This window comes from Oryzias melastigma, linkage group LG24 (genome assembly GCF_002922805.2).
Source record: "Oryzias melastigma strain HK-1 linkage group LG24, ASM292280v2, whole genome shotgun sequence".
In the NCBI taxonomy this organism is placed as follows: Eukaryota; Metazoa; Chordata; class Actinopteri; order Beloniformes; family Adrianichthyidae; genus Oryzias; species Oryzias melastigma.
Window position 1 is genome coordinate 13,597,428 of NC_050535.1, and position 14,481 is coordinate 13,611,908.

At 39.5% G+C, this 14,481-nt stretch overlaps 1 protein-coding gene across 2 annotated transcripts; it reads left to right on the forward strand.

Annotated features, from left to right (window-relative positions):
- si:ch211-278j3.3 (E3 ubiquitin-protein ligase RNF19A) lies at window positions 1–13,614 on the forward strand. 2 transcript variants are annotated; one of them, XM_024291471.2, is made up of 10 exons: window positions 1–310; window positions 3,868–4,399; window positions 4,468–4,949; window positions 7,601–7,806; window positions 8,045–8,192; window positions 8,643–8,805; window positions 9,059–9,173; window positions 11,650–11,781; window positions 11,882–12,146; window positions 12,240–13,614. In XM_024291471.2, exons 2-10 carry the CDS (start codon window positions 4,247–4,249, stop codon window positions 12,490–12,492), a joined length of 1,917 nt encoding a protein of 638 aa, XP_024147239.1. In that variant the 5' UTR covers window positions 1–310; window positions 3,868–4,246; the 3' UTR covers window positions 12,493–13,614. The 2 variants fall into 2 exon arrangements, with proteins under 2 accessions (XP_024147239.1, XP_024147242.1); XM_024291474.2 differs by having other exon boundaries at window positions 11,903–12,146.
- Window positions 13,615–14,481: the final 867 nt, after the last annotated feature.

The following is a 14,481-nucleotide window of genomic DNA, read 5'->3' on the forward strand; positions in this document are numbered from 1 at the left end:
GGCATTTATGAATAGGGGATCCTGGGATTCTGCGTCATTTCATTGGTTGTTGTCACTGCAGTGAGCCTCCCCTTTGGCCGCCGCACGCCATCAGGCCGTGGTTGAATCCTCTCCTGCAGCGCGCATCTCCTCTACGCGTCGGTGTGGGCCATCCACGCCAGCCTCTTTGGCGGATTTCTCTCTGGTTTGTGTTTATTTTTCCAAGCGAACAAGAGGCGACGTTTGGAGGTTTCTGTGGCAGTGTTTGATCTACGAGGGGAGGAGCCAGCTGTCGCTAATACTTTGCGAGGAGACGGAGCGGCACAGGGAGGTAAGAAACACGTTTACGCAATGGATGGATGTCATTCTAATATCTGCTTTCATCACCTGGGGTTATTTCTAAATGCGTGGGTTTCCTCGTGGATGCGTGACATATCTAGAAACAGAGGTGAATGCGACTACGTTGCCTATTAAATTTGCCACTCCCTGCAACAACAGAGTGATGCGCTGGACAAACCCCTCCATAAATGATTAAAATGATGCGTAAAAACGCGTAAATCCGTTTCTACCCGCGAGATATATCGTGCGACTACCTTTTAAAACGCGATACATTTGTAGCTCGAATGATTTCTATTTTTATTCCTAACCGTGCAAGGCTATTTATTCAGGGATTATTGTGTATAATCAAACAGCATGCAGTCATTAAAGATAAAGTGGGGCATTGTGGTAGAAACTGTTTTGGTCAGAGGCTTCTGAGCGCACGAACGTCCAAGCTGGAGTCACTCACGTTCCTCTGAAACCCGCAATGCTGATGTGGGCATCTGCCCAGGTATTCTATAATTATTTTTTAACACAAAAAAAGAATGCAAATCAACAGATTGTTAACAGGTGTCGGATCTTCTACATCATAACAGGAAAAAGTCCCACTGGAAGCTGAATGGTTCATGATTTCAGCTATAAGACTGGGTTTAGCTTTAATATTCTGCAAAGCAAGGGCAGAATTGTATAATGACACCATCTGCTGTTGTCATTTTATGCTACATGAAGGTTCTGGTGAAATCATAGCCACAAAAACACTGTGCGTTTAAATCAGATTTAAGTAAAGCAGCTCATTGGAACATGAAATCACAAGTTCTCCTTGAAATGGCAACAATCGAACACCATGTTTTCACTTCTGTTTTGTATGGATGTTATTAAAATTGGACTAAAATCATTTAAAATAAGAACTTACTTTTTGTTCCATGGCAACCGATTTCTTCTAATGGCTATTAGTGCGATCAGGCTGGGCGCTCATAATGTTTTTTTCACCATAATAAACTCCTTGGTTGTTAGGGAGCGTCTGACTTTTGTCACACCATCTGCACTAAGCTCAATTTACTGACTCAGAGCATCTTTACTTACATTTTGTGCTCAACCTAAAAGTTGAATAAAGATGTGTTTTGGCCAATCCGAATGTCCTTTTGGCTGGATGTGGTGCTTCTTGTGCAAGGCAATGACTTTATTTTGCTGAGTTTTGAACTACTGACTGCACAGATCCAGTCTTAGTAGACCTTTTAGTGAAGTAAGAGTCAGTTATAATGAAGGAAAAGCACATCATTTCTAATTAAAACGATCTTGCTTTCAATTTAAGGTAAAAAAAAAAGAAATAGTGGGTCTTTGCGTGTAAAAATGCTCTTAAAGTTTTAAACACTTGTGAGCATAAAGTGACATTTAGGCCGTCTTTGTTTAGCAGGTGGCATTTAAACGTCATGTTTTGTTTATTTCCTACTGCCTCATTTCTTAAATCTGTGACTGAAAATGGTTAAAAATAAATATGCACAACTTTAAAAATATATGTAAAAATTTGGGGTGTACGGCTGTGTTTCATAACACTTTTAAGTATTATTCCAACTGTGAAATAGATGAGTCACTAAAATGAAATAGACATTTTTTTTCTTTATTCTAAATATATTTAAAAAGTGAAATAAATTAGTTTTTTAATTAAATACATTTGAGCCACAGTAAATAAAGAGCATTTTTAGCTCTACATGATTATACCACCTAAGAAAGATGTTGTTATTAGTGATACTAGCTTTTATTCAATATTTTTTTGGGATGAACTGAAAAAAATGTACCAATAAAATAATTTGATTTTTTTTCGTGTCAGAAATGGGTATTCAAATTTATTTCTCAAAACACATTTTTTAACTTCAGACAAATGATTTGAGATTAAATTCTTGTATTTGTGAAGCCAACAGATGGATGTCCCCACAAGCCGGTTAATTCCTAAACGTCACAAACACACCAGGAAAATCATGAATGTGTAAACTGCGGATGTGATCCGTCCTTTGGAGCAGCATCTGTGTCCATCTCTGGCGATATTCATCTCCGCTCCCATGAGTTTTTCTGAGGAACGGCATTAACGACACCAGAAGTCATTCCCTTCCTGTGTTATCATTCATTAGGCTTCCAGAGGGTCATCTTTGTAATGATGAAATATTTTAGTGCAGAACTCTTTTTTTTTTAATCTAAAAAGACTGAATACACAGAGCATTTTTAAAAAGGTCTTAGATTTTTACCTGCCAGCCACCACTTATGCTGGATAAATGTAGATGGAGTTTCCCAAAAAATAATGTAATATTTGCTAATAGAAGGTATTTTATGCAGTTTTTGATACTTTTGACATTTTACATGAATGGAAAAAACCTAAAATTAGACTCATCTTCCAAAATCATCCACTTCTGCTTAGTTCCTATCATATAAATAATAAAAAGGTAAAAAAATGTCAACTTTATGATAGTTTAAGCATAAAAGCAAATGTTAGCTACCTTTAAAACAGCTAAATGTGAAGTATAGTTGATGCATGAAGTGTTATCTTTGGATTTAAGTGAATATACTGAATACTCATCGCCTGCTTCACCTGTATCATTGTAAAAAGGTGAAGCTTTTCACAATTAAATATGAAACTGGTTCTGATCATTTAATGTTTGTTTCCAAAAGCATTTTTTTGAGTTTTTAAAAACCAAGTTTAATGTTTTGCATCATCAAAACAGGCCTGCCATTCATGTTTTCTGCTGCAACGTTAGATGAATGCAAGATCTCACTCCAAACATTCTATGCTTTAGCAAATCTATATGTCTGGTTTAAATTAACATTACACACCAACCTGACAGGGAACATAATACTGAAATAGAATGCCTTACTTTGAGTGAATGGGTATCAAACAAATGAAAAATGTCAATAAAACTACATTTTTTGCTCTTTTGAAGCTATATTGTTCAAAAACAAGTCATTTAATCTCAGTTTAATGATTTTTTTTAAGTTATAATGTTTAGCATAAGGTAAAATATTGATTTGATGAATATTTATGCAAACATACTTTGCTGGATTTCCAGTTTTTTTTAGGATTTTATCACTGTAATGTAATTTTTTTTGCAACAAGATGTCAGCAAAATTCTTTAAACTGATAATCTATAATTGTCTCCCATTAATTACTATAGTCTGAATTGACAAGGCACCACAGAGGCAGCTATTTCAGTAAGTCTGGGCTTTGTGAATCATCTCATGCTCTCTTTGCTCTCTGAGCCTGATTGTGAAAGCTTGCAGCTTCTTAATAGAGGCAGAATGAGTTGCCTGTGCTGCCCGTGGCCCTCCCCGCTTCTGCTGCCTTACCCTCCACATCCCCTCAGTCCTCCCTGTCAGCCAGTCTGTGCTCTCATCCATCCAGCCTTTGTGTCTCAACCTTTGTTCAAGTCCTCTGCAGTGTGTTGAGCAGACTGTGCTGCAATCAGATTTGCTAGATTCTTTCAATTTTGAGGCTATGAAATTGAAATATGATGAAAATAAATATGTAATGACTAGTTAGTGGTCTTGTTTCTACGGTTGAAACATTTTTCTGCTCTGTTTTAGGGTAGAAGTCTTCTGTCAGGGCAAAAGGAAGGCTAGGACGATGCACAGTCCACTAGTTGAAGGCTAATTTTACACCTACAGTGAAGGTTGAAGACGACAGCGTGGAGGAACAGAAGACTGGAGGGAGATAAAGGGAACCACAAGAACAGATCTTGGAAAGGCTCCGACTTAGTGATGCTCCCCTCAGGCAGGGATTACCTACTCTCCATCCTCTCCCTCGCCGTGTCTCCCACTCTCCTCCTTCCTGCAGCAGCCGTTCAGCTCCACAACTCTCGCCGCGCTTAACCGCCCACACACACACAAACACACTGAGGCTTTTTCATCCCTCTCATGGTCGCTGGATCATCCTCCTCTGCTGCTTCCCCCATTCTACTCCATCATGAAGAGGCCCAAGCAGCAGACGGGGCCCCTGAGCTTTTTGAACTTCTTCAGCCGGAAGCCCAAGTCGGAGGCCAGATCGGAGAAGCCTGCGGAGGTGTGTCCGAAAGATGAGGTGGCCATAACCCTAACACCGAGCGAACACCCGGAGCAGGCAAGAATCATCCTCCCATCCAAATACAGTACTCTTACTGTGACTATTAAGCTTTATTTTCTTCTCAGGATCTCAGTTTGTCAGCTGAGGACGGTGGAGGACCTCAAGCCACAGGAGCAGGAAAAGCAAAAGCAGGAGGAGCGCCTGAGCTCTGCGAGAAAGACGCTGCCCCTGAGGAGTGCGTGGGCAGGGTCAGCAGCGAGTCCACGGGGGTCCTGTCCCTCTCCTCCTGCAGCCAGGACAAGCTTCTAGATGAACACCTGGAGGAGTGCCCGCTGTGCCTGCTCAGTCAACCGCGCTGCCATTTCCCACGACTCAGCTCCTGCTCCCACAGGGCGTGCTCGGACTGCCTCCGCCAGTACCTGCGCATCGAGATTTCAGAGAGCAGAGTGGGCATCGCCTGCCCGCAGTGCCCTGAAACTTTGGCACCACTAGACGTTCGAGCCATTTTGGACGACAGTGCATTGCTGGAAAGGTTTGAGGAGTACCAGCTGAGACGCTTCCTCGCCGCCGATCCAGATACTCGCTGGTGTCCTGCACCTGACTGCAGGTGAGGCTTTTGTCTTCTAGAGTTTATTTCTTAATTTAGACATAAACAATAAAATGCAAATTATTCACTAAATATGTGAAACAACTTTGCTCATTAAAAAAAGCAAACTGTTAAACTAGATTTTTTTTCACACGAAGTAACTAGAGATTTTTTTTTGCTTTAGGTATTTTGTTGTTAGAATTTAAACGTTTTACTCTAGCATGTGACCCTAAAAATAAACTCAGCCTTTAAGGATTCATTCATGACATGTTCTCAAGCACTTTTTGATGAAAAGTGTTCCAATAATTAAATATAAAGTTCTTAGGCTCTGTGTAAGTCCTTAGATTGACTGAAGAAAACCAAAATATAAAATCATTTAGCTTGAACCTTTTTAAAAAAGAAATGAACTGCAGTTCAGCAAGTGACAGCTAGGGGGCTTTTACAGAAGAGTCCCCATTTGTACAAATGGAATAAACATAACGTGGTGTATTCCAAAAGCTTTTTTTTTACCTCAGTGTTTGTCATTTTCAGGTTCAACAAATTATTTTTTAATTTAATAAAAGTAAAAAGAGCAAATGAATACTATTGTATCTATAACTGATTAGGACGAACGACACACCTAATCTGTTTTTTTAAGCAAACATATTCTTAGACTAACTTTAGATCCATTTAACCAATTTTTCCAATATTTCTTTCTTCCTTTATTCTCTTCACAGAAAAAAAATTAACACCTGCAGCTCAAAACAGGAAACTAAATCTCCTGGTAAACGATTTCAACTCAGAAAAACTTCTTAATCTTTTCAGTGAAGTGTTCCTGACAGATGTTTTTTTTAAGTTAGCCATCTGATTGGAAGATAAATAGTTGATGTCCCATCGCTGGGGTCTTTCCACCCATCAGCAGCTACAGAGTTACCTGACCGAGCAGCTTTGAACAATTTAAGCAAACTTTCATCCACTGATCGAAGCTGCTTAAGAATTCATATATTCTTTCTCTTATTCAGGCATAACATTTATGAATCATTAATTTACTTTAAAACATGGTAACTGCTATAAAATCTTTAGACGACACATATTTCTTGACATTTTTATCTTAGTTTATTGTCATATATACATTTATAACATATATTTTGAAGTTTCTTGTTGACATATTTTTATGTCTTTATCGATCTCAGAATTCCTTAGGAATTTAGCCACTATGGGGTGGAGAGAGAATATTGGGGGGCATGAAGATAGAAAGTTTTTGTGTCAAATGTGTATTTTTCTTCTCTATTGACATCAGCTTACACAAAGGCTGGTACAAGCTGTTCCAGTTTAACCCTTCTGGTTCAAACCTGATATTTATGGATTTGTAACAGGATATAGTCATTGATGGGAATTCCTCATGGCGGTGCGCGTGTTGTGTGCATGTATTCAGAGGGTATTTGTGGTGAAAGCCACCGATGGCTCAGAACTCAGAGACTCTCCTTGACTTGTGAGCGCTCACTTCAGTAATGATGACTGAATGAATGGAGGGGAGATTGATAATCTGGATTCATGACAAACTCAAAAGTTTTCCAACCGTTTTTCAACACATTAGTTGTTGTATAGACATAAACATTAAAATAATGAGATAAGATTCCACTTTGTTATTTCCCATGTTCAGAATGAGCCAACAAAGTACCACAGAGAGCATTCAAAAACATGTACTGCTTTTCCTTTTCCTAGATTTTCAGCAAAAATTCCTAGAAGCCTTAGTGACAGAGGCTTAGTTCCAGATTATGTTGGCTTTGGAAACGGTTGATAGAAACTGTTCTTTTCTTCAGTGCACACAGACACTTTCAGCAATTTGTACCTTAAAGTGTTTTTTTTAATATGTTGTAGGGTTTGTTCTTGACATGCAAGCTTCAAACTATTTTTTTAATTATTTTGTGTTCCTAAAGTCCCACTCCCATCATCTTTTGATTGATTTTAAAAGCGTGTCCAGTGGTCTTTTAAATCTGTTGTTTTCTAGGACATAGTTTCTGCAGAGCGGCAGGAGTTCATTAGAAATTCGATTTTGAGCTGTGGGCGGGACTGTTTGTGCAGAGCAGCCCCACCAGGCTCTTTTTCAAATGGTGATTTTTCTTGTCTGCCCCTGATTTATGAATTTAATAAAAAAATACTCAGAAGTGCCATTTTTAGCTTAATCTTCTTAATATATGTCCTTCATCATGAGAGAAATGCTGCATGGAAATCCTTAAAACACCAAAAATCTGAGTGGGTAAAAGTTTTTCTAGAACTTCGAGATGATAACAGGGTAAAAGAGGTGTTCAAATTAGTTTTTAACCTTTCTTGAATACTGGACCCCCCCACCTGATCGATTTGTTGAGCTCAAAAACCAGACCATGTTGCAAATGTCGGTGGAAAAAGTGACATTAGGTCTTTGGAGTCATTTTTCAAGGTAAAGCTGCATCGCTGAGGCTGGAAAATCATTCACTGTCAGTTTTATTGTATTGGATTATTACTCACACAGTCTCCTGTATATTAAAAATTCAAGCGTGTCACTTTTGAAGAACGGGCTTGTCTCCAAATATGTCAGCTTTCTTTTTATGGCTTTTAAATCAAAGTCAGCCTCTGAGTTTTTTTCAGTGTCATCGACATGTTAAGTCAGCAGTGTGGAGGGAGCCTTACGTCGCGTCACTGTCTCCCTCCAGCTATGCGGTGATAGCCTACGGCTGTGCCGAGTGTCCCAAGCTGAGCTGTGGCCGTGAGGGGTGCGACACAGAGTTCTGTTACCACTGTCGGCAGCTGTGGCACCCCAACCAGACGTGCGACCAGGCCCGGCGTCAGCGAGCCCGGCATACCTCAGGCAGCAATGACCCCTCCGCTTTGTATGTCTTCAATGAAGAACCTGGAGGAGGTAAGCCTCGGTTCTACTAGGCTGATTGGAGAAATTCAGATTGGAGTTTCCAGTCTCAGCTTTCTCCCAGTGCAAAAAACAAGCTCCATGGGTTAATTTTTGATTCTAGTTTGAATGTTCAAGGTGTATCCCATGTTCACTTTAGCTAGGATAGGCTCCAGCAACACCGTGAGCCCAGAAGGGATTATGGTGAAAATGAATAGATGAATGAAAAATCTTTTTACCGATTCCTTTGCAGACGCAGAGGAGATCAAAGCATGTCCTCGCTGTGGTGCCTACATCATGAAGACCAATGACGGCAGCTGTAACCGCATGAACTGCACTGTCTGTGCCTGCCAGTTCTGCTGGCTGTGTATGCAGGAGATCACCGACGTGCACTACCTCAGGTACACTGTTCACATGTCAATCAAGACGTAGAGATGTCTGTTCTCAGACATGTGGTACAGTTTCTGGATGGATACATTTATCTGTTTTTAATTTTAAAATTAAAACACTTTTGGATATTTTTAAATTATTGATGGGGTTTCTGTTGCACTCCAGTTCTATAGATGCTTTTTCTTTAATTTTTTTGGATTGATCCATTCCGTGTCGAAGTTTTGCACATCAAGACAGCAGAAAACAACTACGGTAACTTCTCCAATAGTCGTATTCAAATATATAAAGTGAATCTCACTCTTGAAATAAAAAAATATATGTATGCACCTCTTGGATAAAACTGAAAAATTCTAAGACTCAAAGTTTCAGTCAACTCTTATTTACCAAAAATGTTCATGAAATTAAAGCTACTATGTTGGATTACATCCATTCATTTTGACACTCTCTGGACTGTTTTTCAGCCCCTCGGGATGTACGTTTTGGGGGAAGAAGCCATGGTCTCAAACGCGTAAGATACTGTGGCAGGTGGGGATGTTGCTTGGAGCACCCGTGGTCATCTCCCTCATGGCGGGCATAGCCATTCCGGTCATCATTGTGGGAATACCAATCTACATGGGCCGCAAGGTCAGTGAAAAATACACAGAATGTGGGTTTTTATTTGACCATGTTAAGGACTTTTACAGCCAAAAAACCAAATTCTTTGGAAATTTACTGCCAAATGATGAATATTCTTGTTTGTCAGGCCCTCCTTCTCCTTGTGTTTGCTTAAACGCACGCATTGGTGAACATGAATGACTGGTTGCCGGATGGAGAACAACAGAACAGACCCAATGAAATTTCCATGCTGTAATTTGTGTTTTCGCTCATTACCTCACAGGTCCACGGCCGCTGTAAGAAAAACAATATCTCAGGAAGTAAGCACTACTTGACTGTGGCGAGCGGGGTGATGATGTCAGTGTTTGTGTCGCCAGTCATAGCAGCTGTCACTGTGGGTAAGGAACAAACACATAAAAATCCCTAAAGGTTCTGACGTCACCCCCGAAGATACTACATAGAGCTACAGTGCCCATTTTTGATCTGATCTGGACACCATACTCACTCATTTACTGAGTAAAAACCTAATAAATGGGAACATTTACAAAGACTATTCATTAATCCACTGTATTCTGATGAATTTAAATTGATTTTTTTTTTTCCGAATGACAAATTGTTCAAACGCAATGCATTGTGCTCTATATTTACCGGATTTAGGATTTGAAGATTTGTACTCTTTGAAAAATAGTTGAATGTCCTAAATAGAGCACCAAGTACTGACTGAGAGAATTCTGAGAATTGTTTTAGTCTTTTAATTAAATTCTTACATTTTTTTTCTATTTAGAAATAAATTAAAACATTTTTATAAAAAAAAAAAAAAAAAAAAAAAAAAAAAAATTTGAAAGATTCTTTCTACCAAAAAGTGGTCACACAGAAATAAATGGCTATAAAAAGCTTATCATATGGTATTATTTCCTAAATTTTAGGGAACAGCTGATATAGAGTTTGCAATAAATATACTTTTTTAATAGAAACATTTTGCAAATTAATGTCTTAAGTAGCTAGTTTGACTTTTACAATAACAAATCCTCCAGATTGTCTTAAAGAGCCACTCTGATCATCTGTTGAGCTTATTTTTAATTATATTACTATGTCATTTTTGGCAAAAATCCCCAAATTTGTGCTGTTTTCTAGGACATTGTTTCTGCAGGGCGGCAGCAGTAAAACAGAAATTCCCCTCTGAGTTGTGAACGTGACCGTTTGAGCAGAATAACTGCTCCTCGTTCACAACTATTTGAATAAATAATTACTTAAAAATACAATTTTGAGCCTAATTTCCCTCCATACTGAGAAAAATGCCACGAGAACAAAAAACAACACAATTTTCATCAGAGTGGGTCTTTTAAATGAGGTATTGAGTAAAAGCAAAAAAAGGACCACCTCAATCTAAAACTAATTAACCTCCACTGACTACCTAAATGTGATTTAAGTCACCACTCCACTCCGCAGAGACTACATGCAGCTGTTAAACTCAGTTATACGACCCCTCCTGACCTCTGCGGTCCAGTCAGTGACATCATCAAGCACAAAGGAGTTTCTGGTTTTTCAATAGAGTTTTTAAGGTTTCTGCCTGTGTGCAAACATACGATGTCTTTTACCCACACAAAATACAAACTGTGATGACTCATGCCTCCTCTCAGCAGTAGGTAACGTTAAAGACTGACACAAATCCTCTGCAGCATCTTCCTCTGCTTCAGACATGCATTCAGCTGCACTCTCATCAACCTGCTTGTGATCCTCTACATTCTTTTTCTTTCTTTGTTTTGCCTGCTGTATTAAAACCTTGTGCTTTGTCTCGAGCACTTCTCTCTTTTTTTCCCCCTCCTCCTCCTCTTTTTGTCAGGCGTGCATGAATGCACATGCACACACAGTCTACTGCTTTCAGTGCTCTCCCTGTGAATTTTTTGGTTGGCTGGCTCATCCTCTTGCCCTGGCTTCACCCCATTGCTGAGTCAATAGCAGCCCAGTGTTCTTGCTGCGTTAATGATGTCCCCTCACTCTGTTTGGTGTCCCCACATTCCTGTCACAGATTTCGCTTGCATAATCATGCAGTACAGTGAGGCTGCTGATTATCGCGTTTAGCCTTTTTAAAAAAGCACTTTTGTGAAGATTCTGAAGCGAATAGACTCAAAGGGAAATTTAAAATTTATCATGAGTTTGACTTATTGTGATTTTCAGTAGATTTTGTTATTTTAAAATTATTGTTGGTCTTTTTTGTGCAAAACGTTCATTAAAGCCTGTCATTCTGTGTACTTTGAACTTTATTCCACTAGTGTCAAAATTATAAAAACCTACATTTCATGGAATATTTGTTTTGCAATTTTAGTGTCTTTGAAACAGCAGGAAAGAAACGGCTCCCTCTTGTGGTTGTTTTGTGTCATTGCAAAAATATTAAATGAAGAGGAGTTATTTTAAAATGTAAAATATCTCATTAATATACACACAAACTAAACATATAGTTGATATAATTTGCTTGCAAGCAATTTTGGAATAAAATGCGCAAATTCTGACAAAATCAGAACAGACCTTTTTGGAGAAATGATTCTTCACGATGAAATGTGAAGATCATTTTTATCTCATTTCCAAAAGCAAATTAGACAAAAACTTGAATGGTTCATTCAGAATTCATAAATCTATACAGACATTTATTAGGCTTGAATGTACTGAAGGTTCTGAGTGAGAGTACGTACAAATCAAAGAAATGTAAAGGTTCAACTGTAACCTAGAAATAATTATTTGACATATTTTGGGGGATTATTTTTATTATATCACCTTTAAAGATGATCTGATTCTTAAATAATTTGGTGATAAAGATTATTTTTTCAAATTATAAAGACAAATTTATCCCAATTTTCTCGCTGTGCTTTCCTACAGGTGTAGGTGTGCCTCTAATGCTGACGTATGTCTACGGAGTCGTTCCTATGTCACTTTGTAGAAATGGCTGGTGTCGGCCGCAGAGTGAACCCCCGGAAAATCACAAAATCCAGCTGGAAGACTTAGCCAGCTGTGAGTTCAGAACGTTTTTGTCACAGAAATAATCCAACATTGAAGTTTTCCCTCCCCACATTCCTGCCTGATCTGATGGGAATTTCAACTTCTCTTATAGACCTTCTATTCTCTCATGTAGTCAGTGATCACTGGACGGGTCAGAGCAATGCGACGGTCAGTGACACGACCATCGAGGAAGTTAGAGTCAGTGTGCATGAGTTGGACGTCGTCCCAAGTACGAGCACGACGCCTCCGGAGCCAAACCGGTTTGCGGGAGTGGAGGAACCTGCAAAAAGGCATGGATACACCCAGCAGGACAGCCAGTCTGACTGCGAAGTGGCGTCTGACAGCAGGGCAGAAGACACACAAGAGCACAGTCTGAGGTAATGCATCCCCCCCATACTCTTATTTTATATGTATGTCTTAGACTTCAGTCTGTTTGAGAGAAATAAAGCAGCTTCTCCTGTGTGTTCCAGGGATAGAAGTAATATAGAAGTTCGCGTGGAAATTGAAACCCATCCCAGAGGTGCTCGGCAGTTCAGCCTGAGTAGCATCCTGTCCAGTCGGAGCTTATCCGTGGAGTCACTGGGAAAGTCCCAGGACCACCCCCATGCCTCAGAGCAGGGAGAAAGACGAGGAGAAGGGATGGAGCGGGAGGAAAGGGAGAAACGAGGAGCGGAGGGAGACGAGGGAACTGCTTTCCCAGTCTTTGAAGTGGTCGACGTATGAAACCCTTCAGAGTTTGTTTTCATATTTTTGCTGAATGTTTAGACGGACAGACTTAAAGACTCGTCAGCCAAGGCGGCCTGCTGCTTCCAGAATGGACCTTCTCACCAGATGCCTTCTCGCTCCATCCCCTAAGGAAGATGCAGGTTCAGAGGGAGCAAATGACGATGGATGTGTGTTTTTGTGTGTTTGTATGTGCACTGAGGTCTAAACTCCGGAGGGCTAAAAAAGCTAACATGAGAGCATGACTGCTGGCTAACTCAGACTGTTTTTATCCCTCTTTATATCTCTCTCAATGAACCCTACCTCCTTCCTTCCCCTTCACAAAAACAAACTTTATCAAGCATGATTTCTTTACATCAGAGAATCACAAGCCATCCTGCAACAGAGGAAGACCTTTCTGTTCTTAAGTTTCAATTACTGCAGTGAATTGTGGGAGAGTTGACAGAAGAAGCATGCTGCACAGATGAGAAAATCTATACCAAGTTTCCTTTTTCAGTAGCTGCTGATATTTATCACAACCAGACATGCAATTTCCTTGATTAGATGGGTTACAAATACCAGGAAAAATAACGTAACCGCTGATCTGCAGTCTTCCACGGAGGCCACTGGGTGTGATGTTGCAGTTTTCCGCCTTTTAGAAGATCTTTGTTTTTTAAAGGCAAGAGGAAGACTTCCTTTAAAAAAAACCAACACTTTGCAGCAACACAGCAGTCTTAATGTCTAAACGCTGCATGATCCTTTAAAGAGGTGTGTTTGTGTATTTGGAAAAACACATCGAGATCCATGTATACACAAATCCACATGCACAGCAGTCTCTGGAACTGGAGTGTTGGGTTGCTGGGGGCATTCAAATCTAAAGACTCTCTAAAGCTACCACAGAGCACCAAAACGACGGCAGCCGCATGCTACGGCAGGCTGGCTGTCATGACGACCTTCAAGGTGTTAGTACGTACAGTTTATGCACTGCTTAGCTTCCTGAGTGTGAAACATTTAAGTGTACTTGAGAACCCATGCTGGATTGAGGGAAAAAGGAATAAAAATTTTAACAAAAAAGTGTGAATTCTTGTCTTCAGTAGAGATGGACTGGTAAGATCTTTTTATTAATTAAAGATGAAGAATGCAGAAGTGTGAGAACCTGCTTGACAAAAAGCTTAGGAGGAGGAAGACGGTGGATCTGTAGCAGCTGCTGGACCAGAACCAGGACCTCCGACAGGTGGTGCTTTACCCCTACAGCAAGTGTGACCGCACATGCAATGCTGTGCAGCTGGAGGGAGGACATGAGGAAAAAGGACTGACAAGAACACCCAAAAGCCAATAAAAATTTATTTGATTTGAAAAATAAATATTTTCAATAAAAAGTTTGTGTTCCATGTTTTTTCCTGAACAAGCAGCTATGATTTGTGTAAAAAAATGGCTTTAATGAAGGTTTGTTCATAAAAAAACATTTGAAAGAATAAGATGTGAAGAACATCTTAACAATTCAACATCCTAAAAATGAATAAAAATAGAAATTTGCAACAAAACAAAACACAATGGCTGCACTTTCTGGGCTTTAACACAATATGATATTCCTGATGCAACAAAAGTAAACAAAAGCAGTGAAGAAAAAAGCTAGAAACCGGCATAAATAAGGATGTTCACAATGACTTATTCCTCCACGCATCTCTCAAAAGTTATACTTTTAAAAAAGGGGGTAATTTTTAGCTTCAGATTGTTCATTACAAGCTAAAAGACAAATAGATGTCCCCGAAACAAAAACAAAAAAAAACAGCAGTGATGAAAACATCTGGAAAACAGTCCAAAAGTCTTCAGGATGAGTTGGAGCTCCACACATCTTCAGGGGCCCGTTCCAAGAAGCAGGTTCTTTTTTTTTAATCCCAAAACTGTTCAATTCAGGTAAAATATATATATTTTTTAAATAGACAGGGGCAATTAATGACAAAATAGCAATGTGGAGGGTGTTTGTTTTGATTTTGGTACTTATAAAGG

Excerpts from the sequence above, each read along its gene's own strand:
- si:ch211-278j3.3 (XM_024291471.2), top strand. The coding sequence starts at position 4,247 with ATGAAGAGGCCCAAGCAGCAGACGGGGCCCCTGAGCTTTTTGAACTTC. Across the intron at positions 7,807-8,044 it reads CAATGAAGAACCTGGAGGAG|ACGCAGAGGAGATCAAAGCA; the intron begins GTAAGCCTCGGT and ends ATTCCTTTGCAG. Across the intron at positions 9,174-11,649 it reads CATAGCAGCTGTCACTGTGG|GTGTAGGTGTGCCTCTAATG; the intron begins GTAAGGAACAAA and ends GCTTTCCTACAG.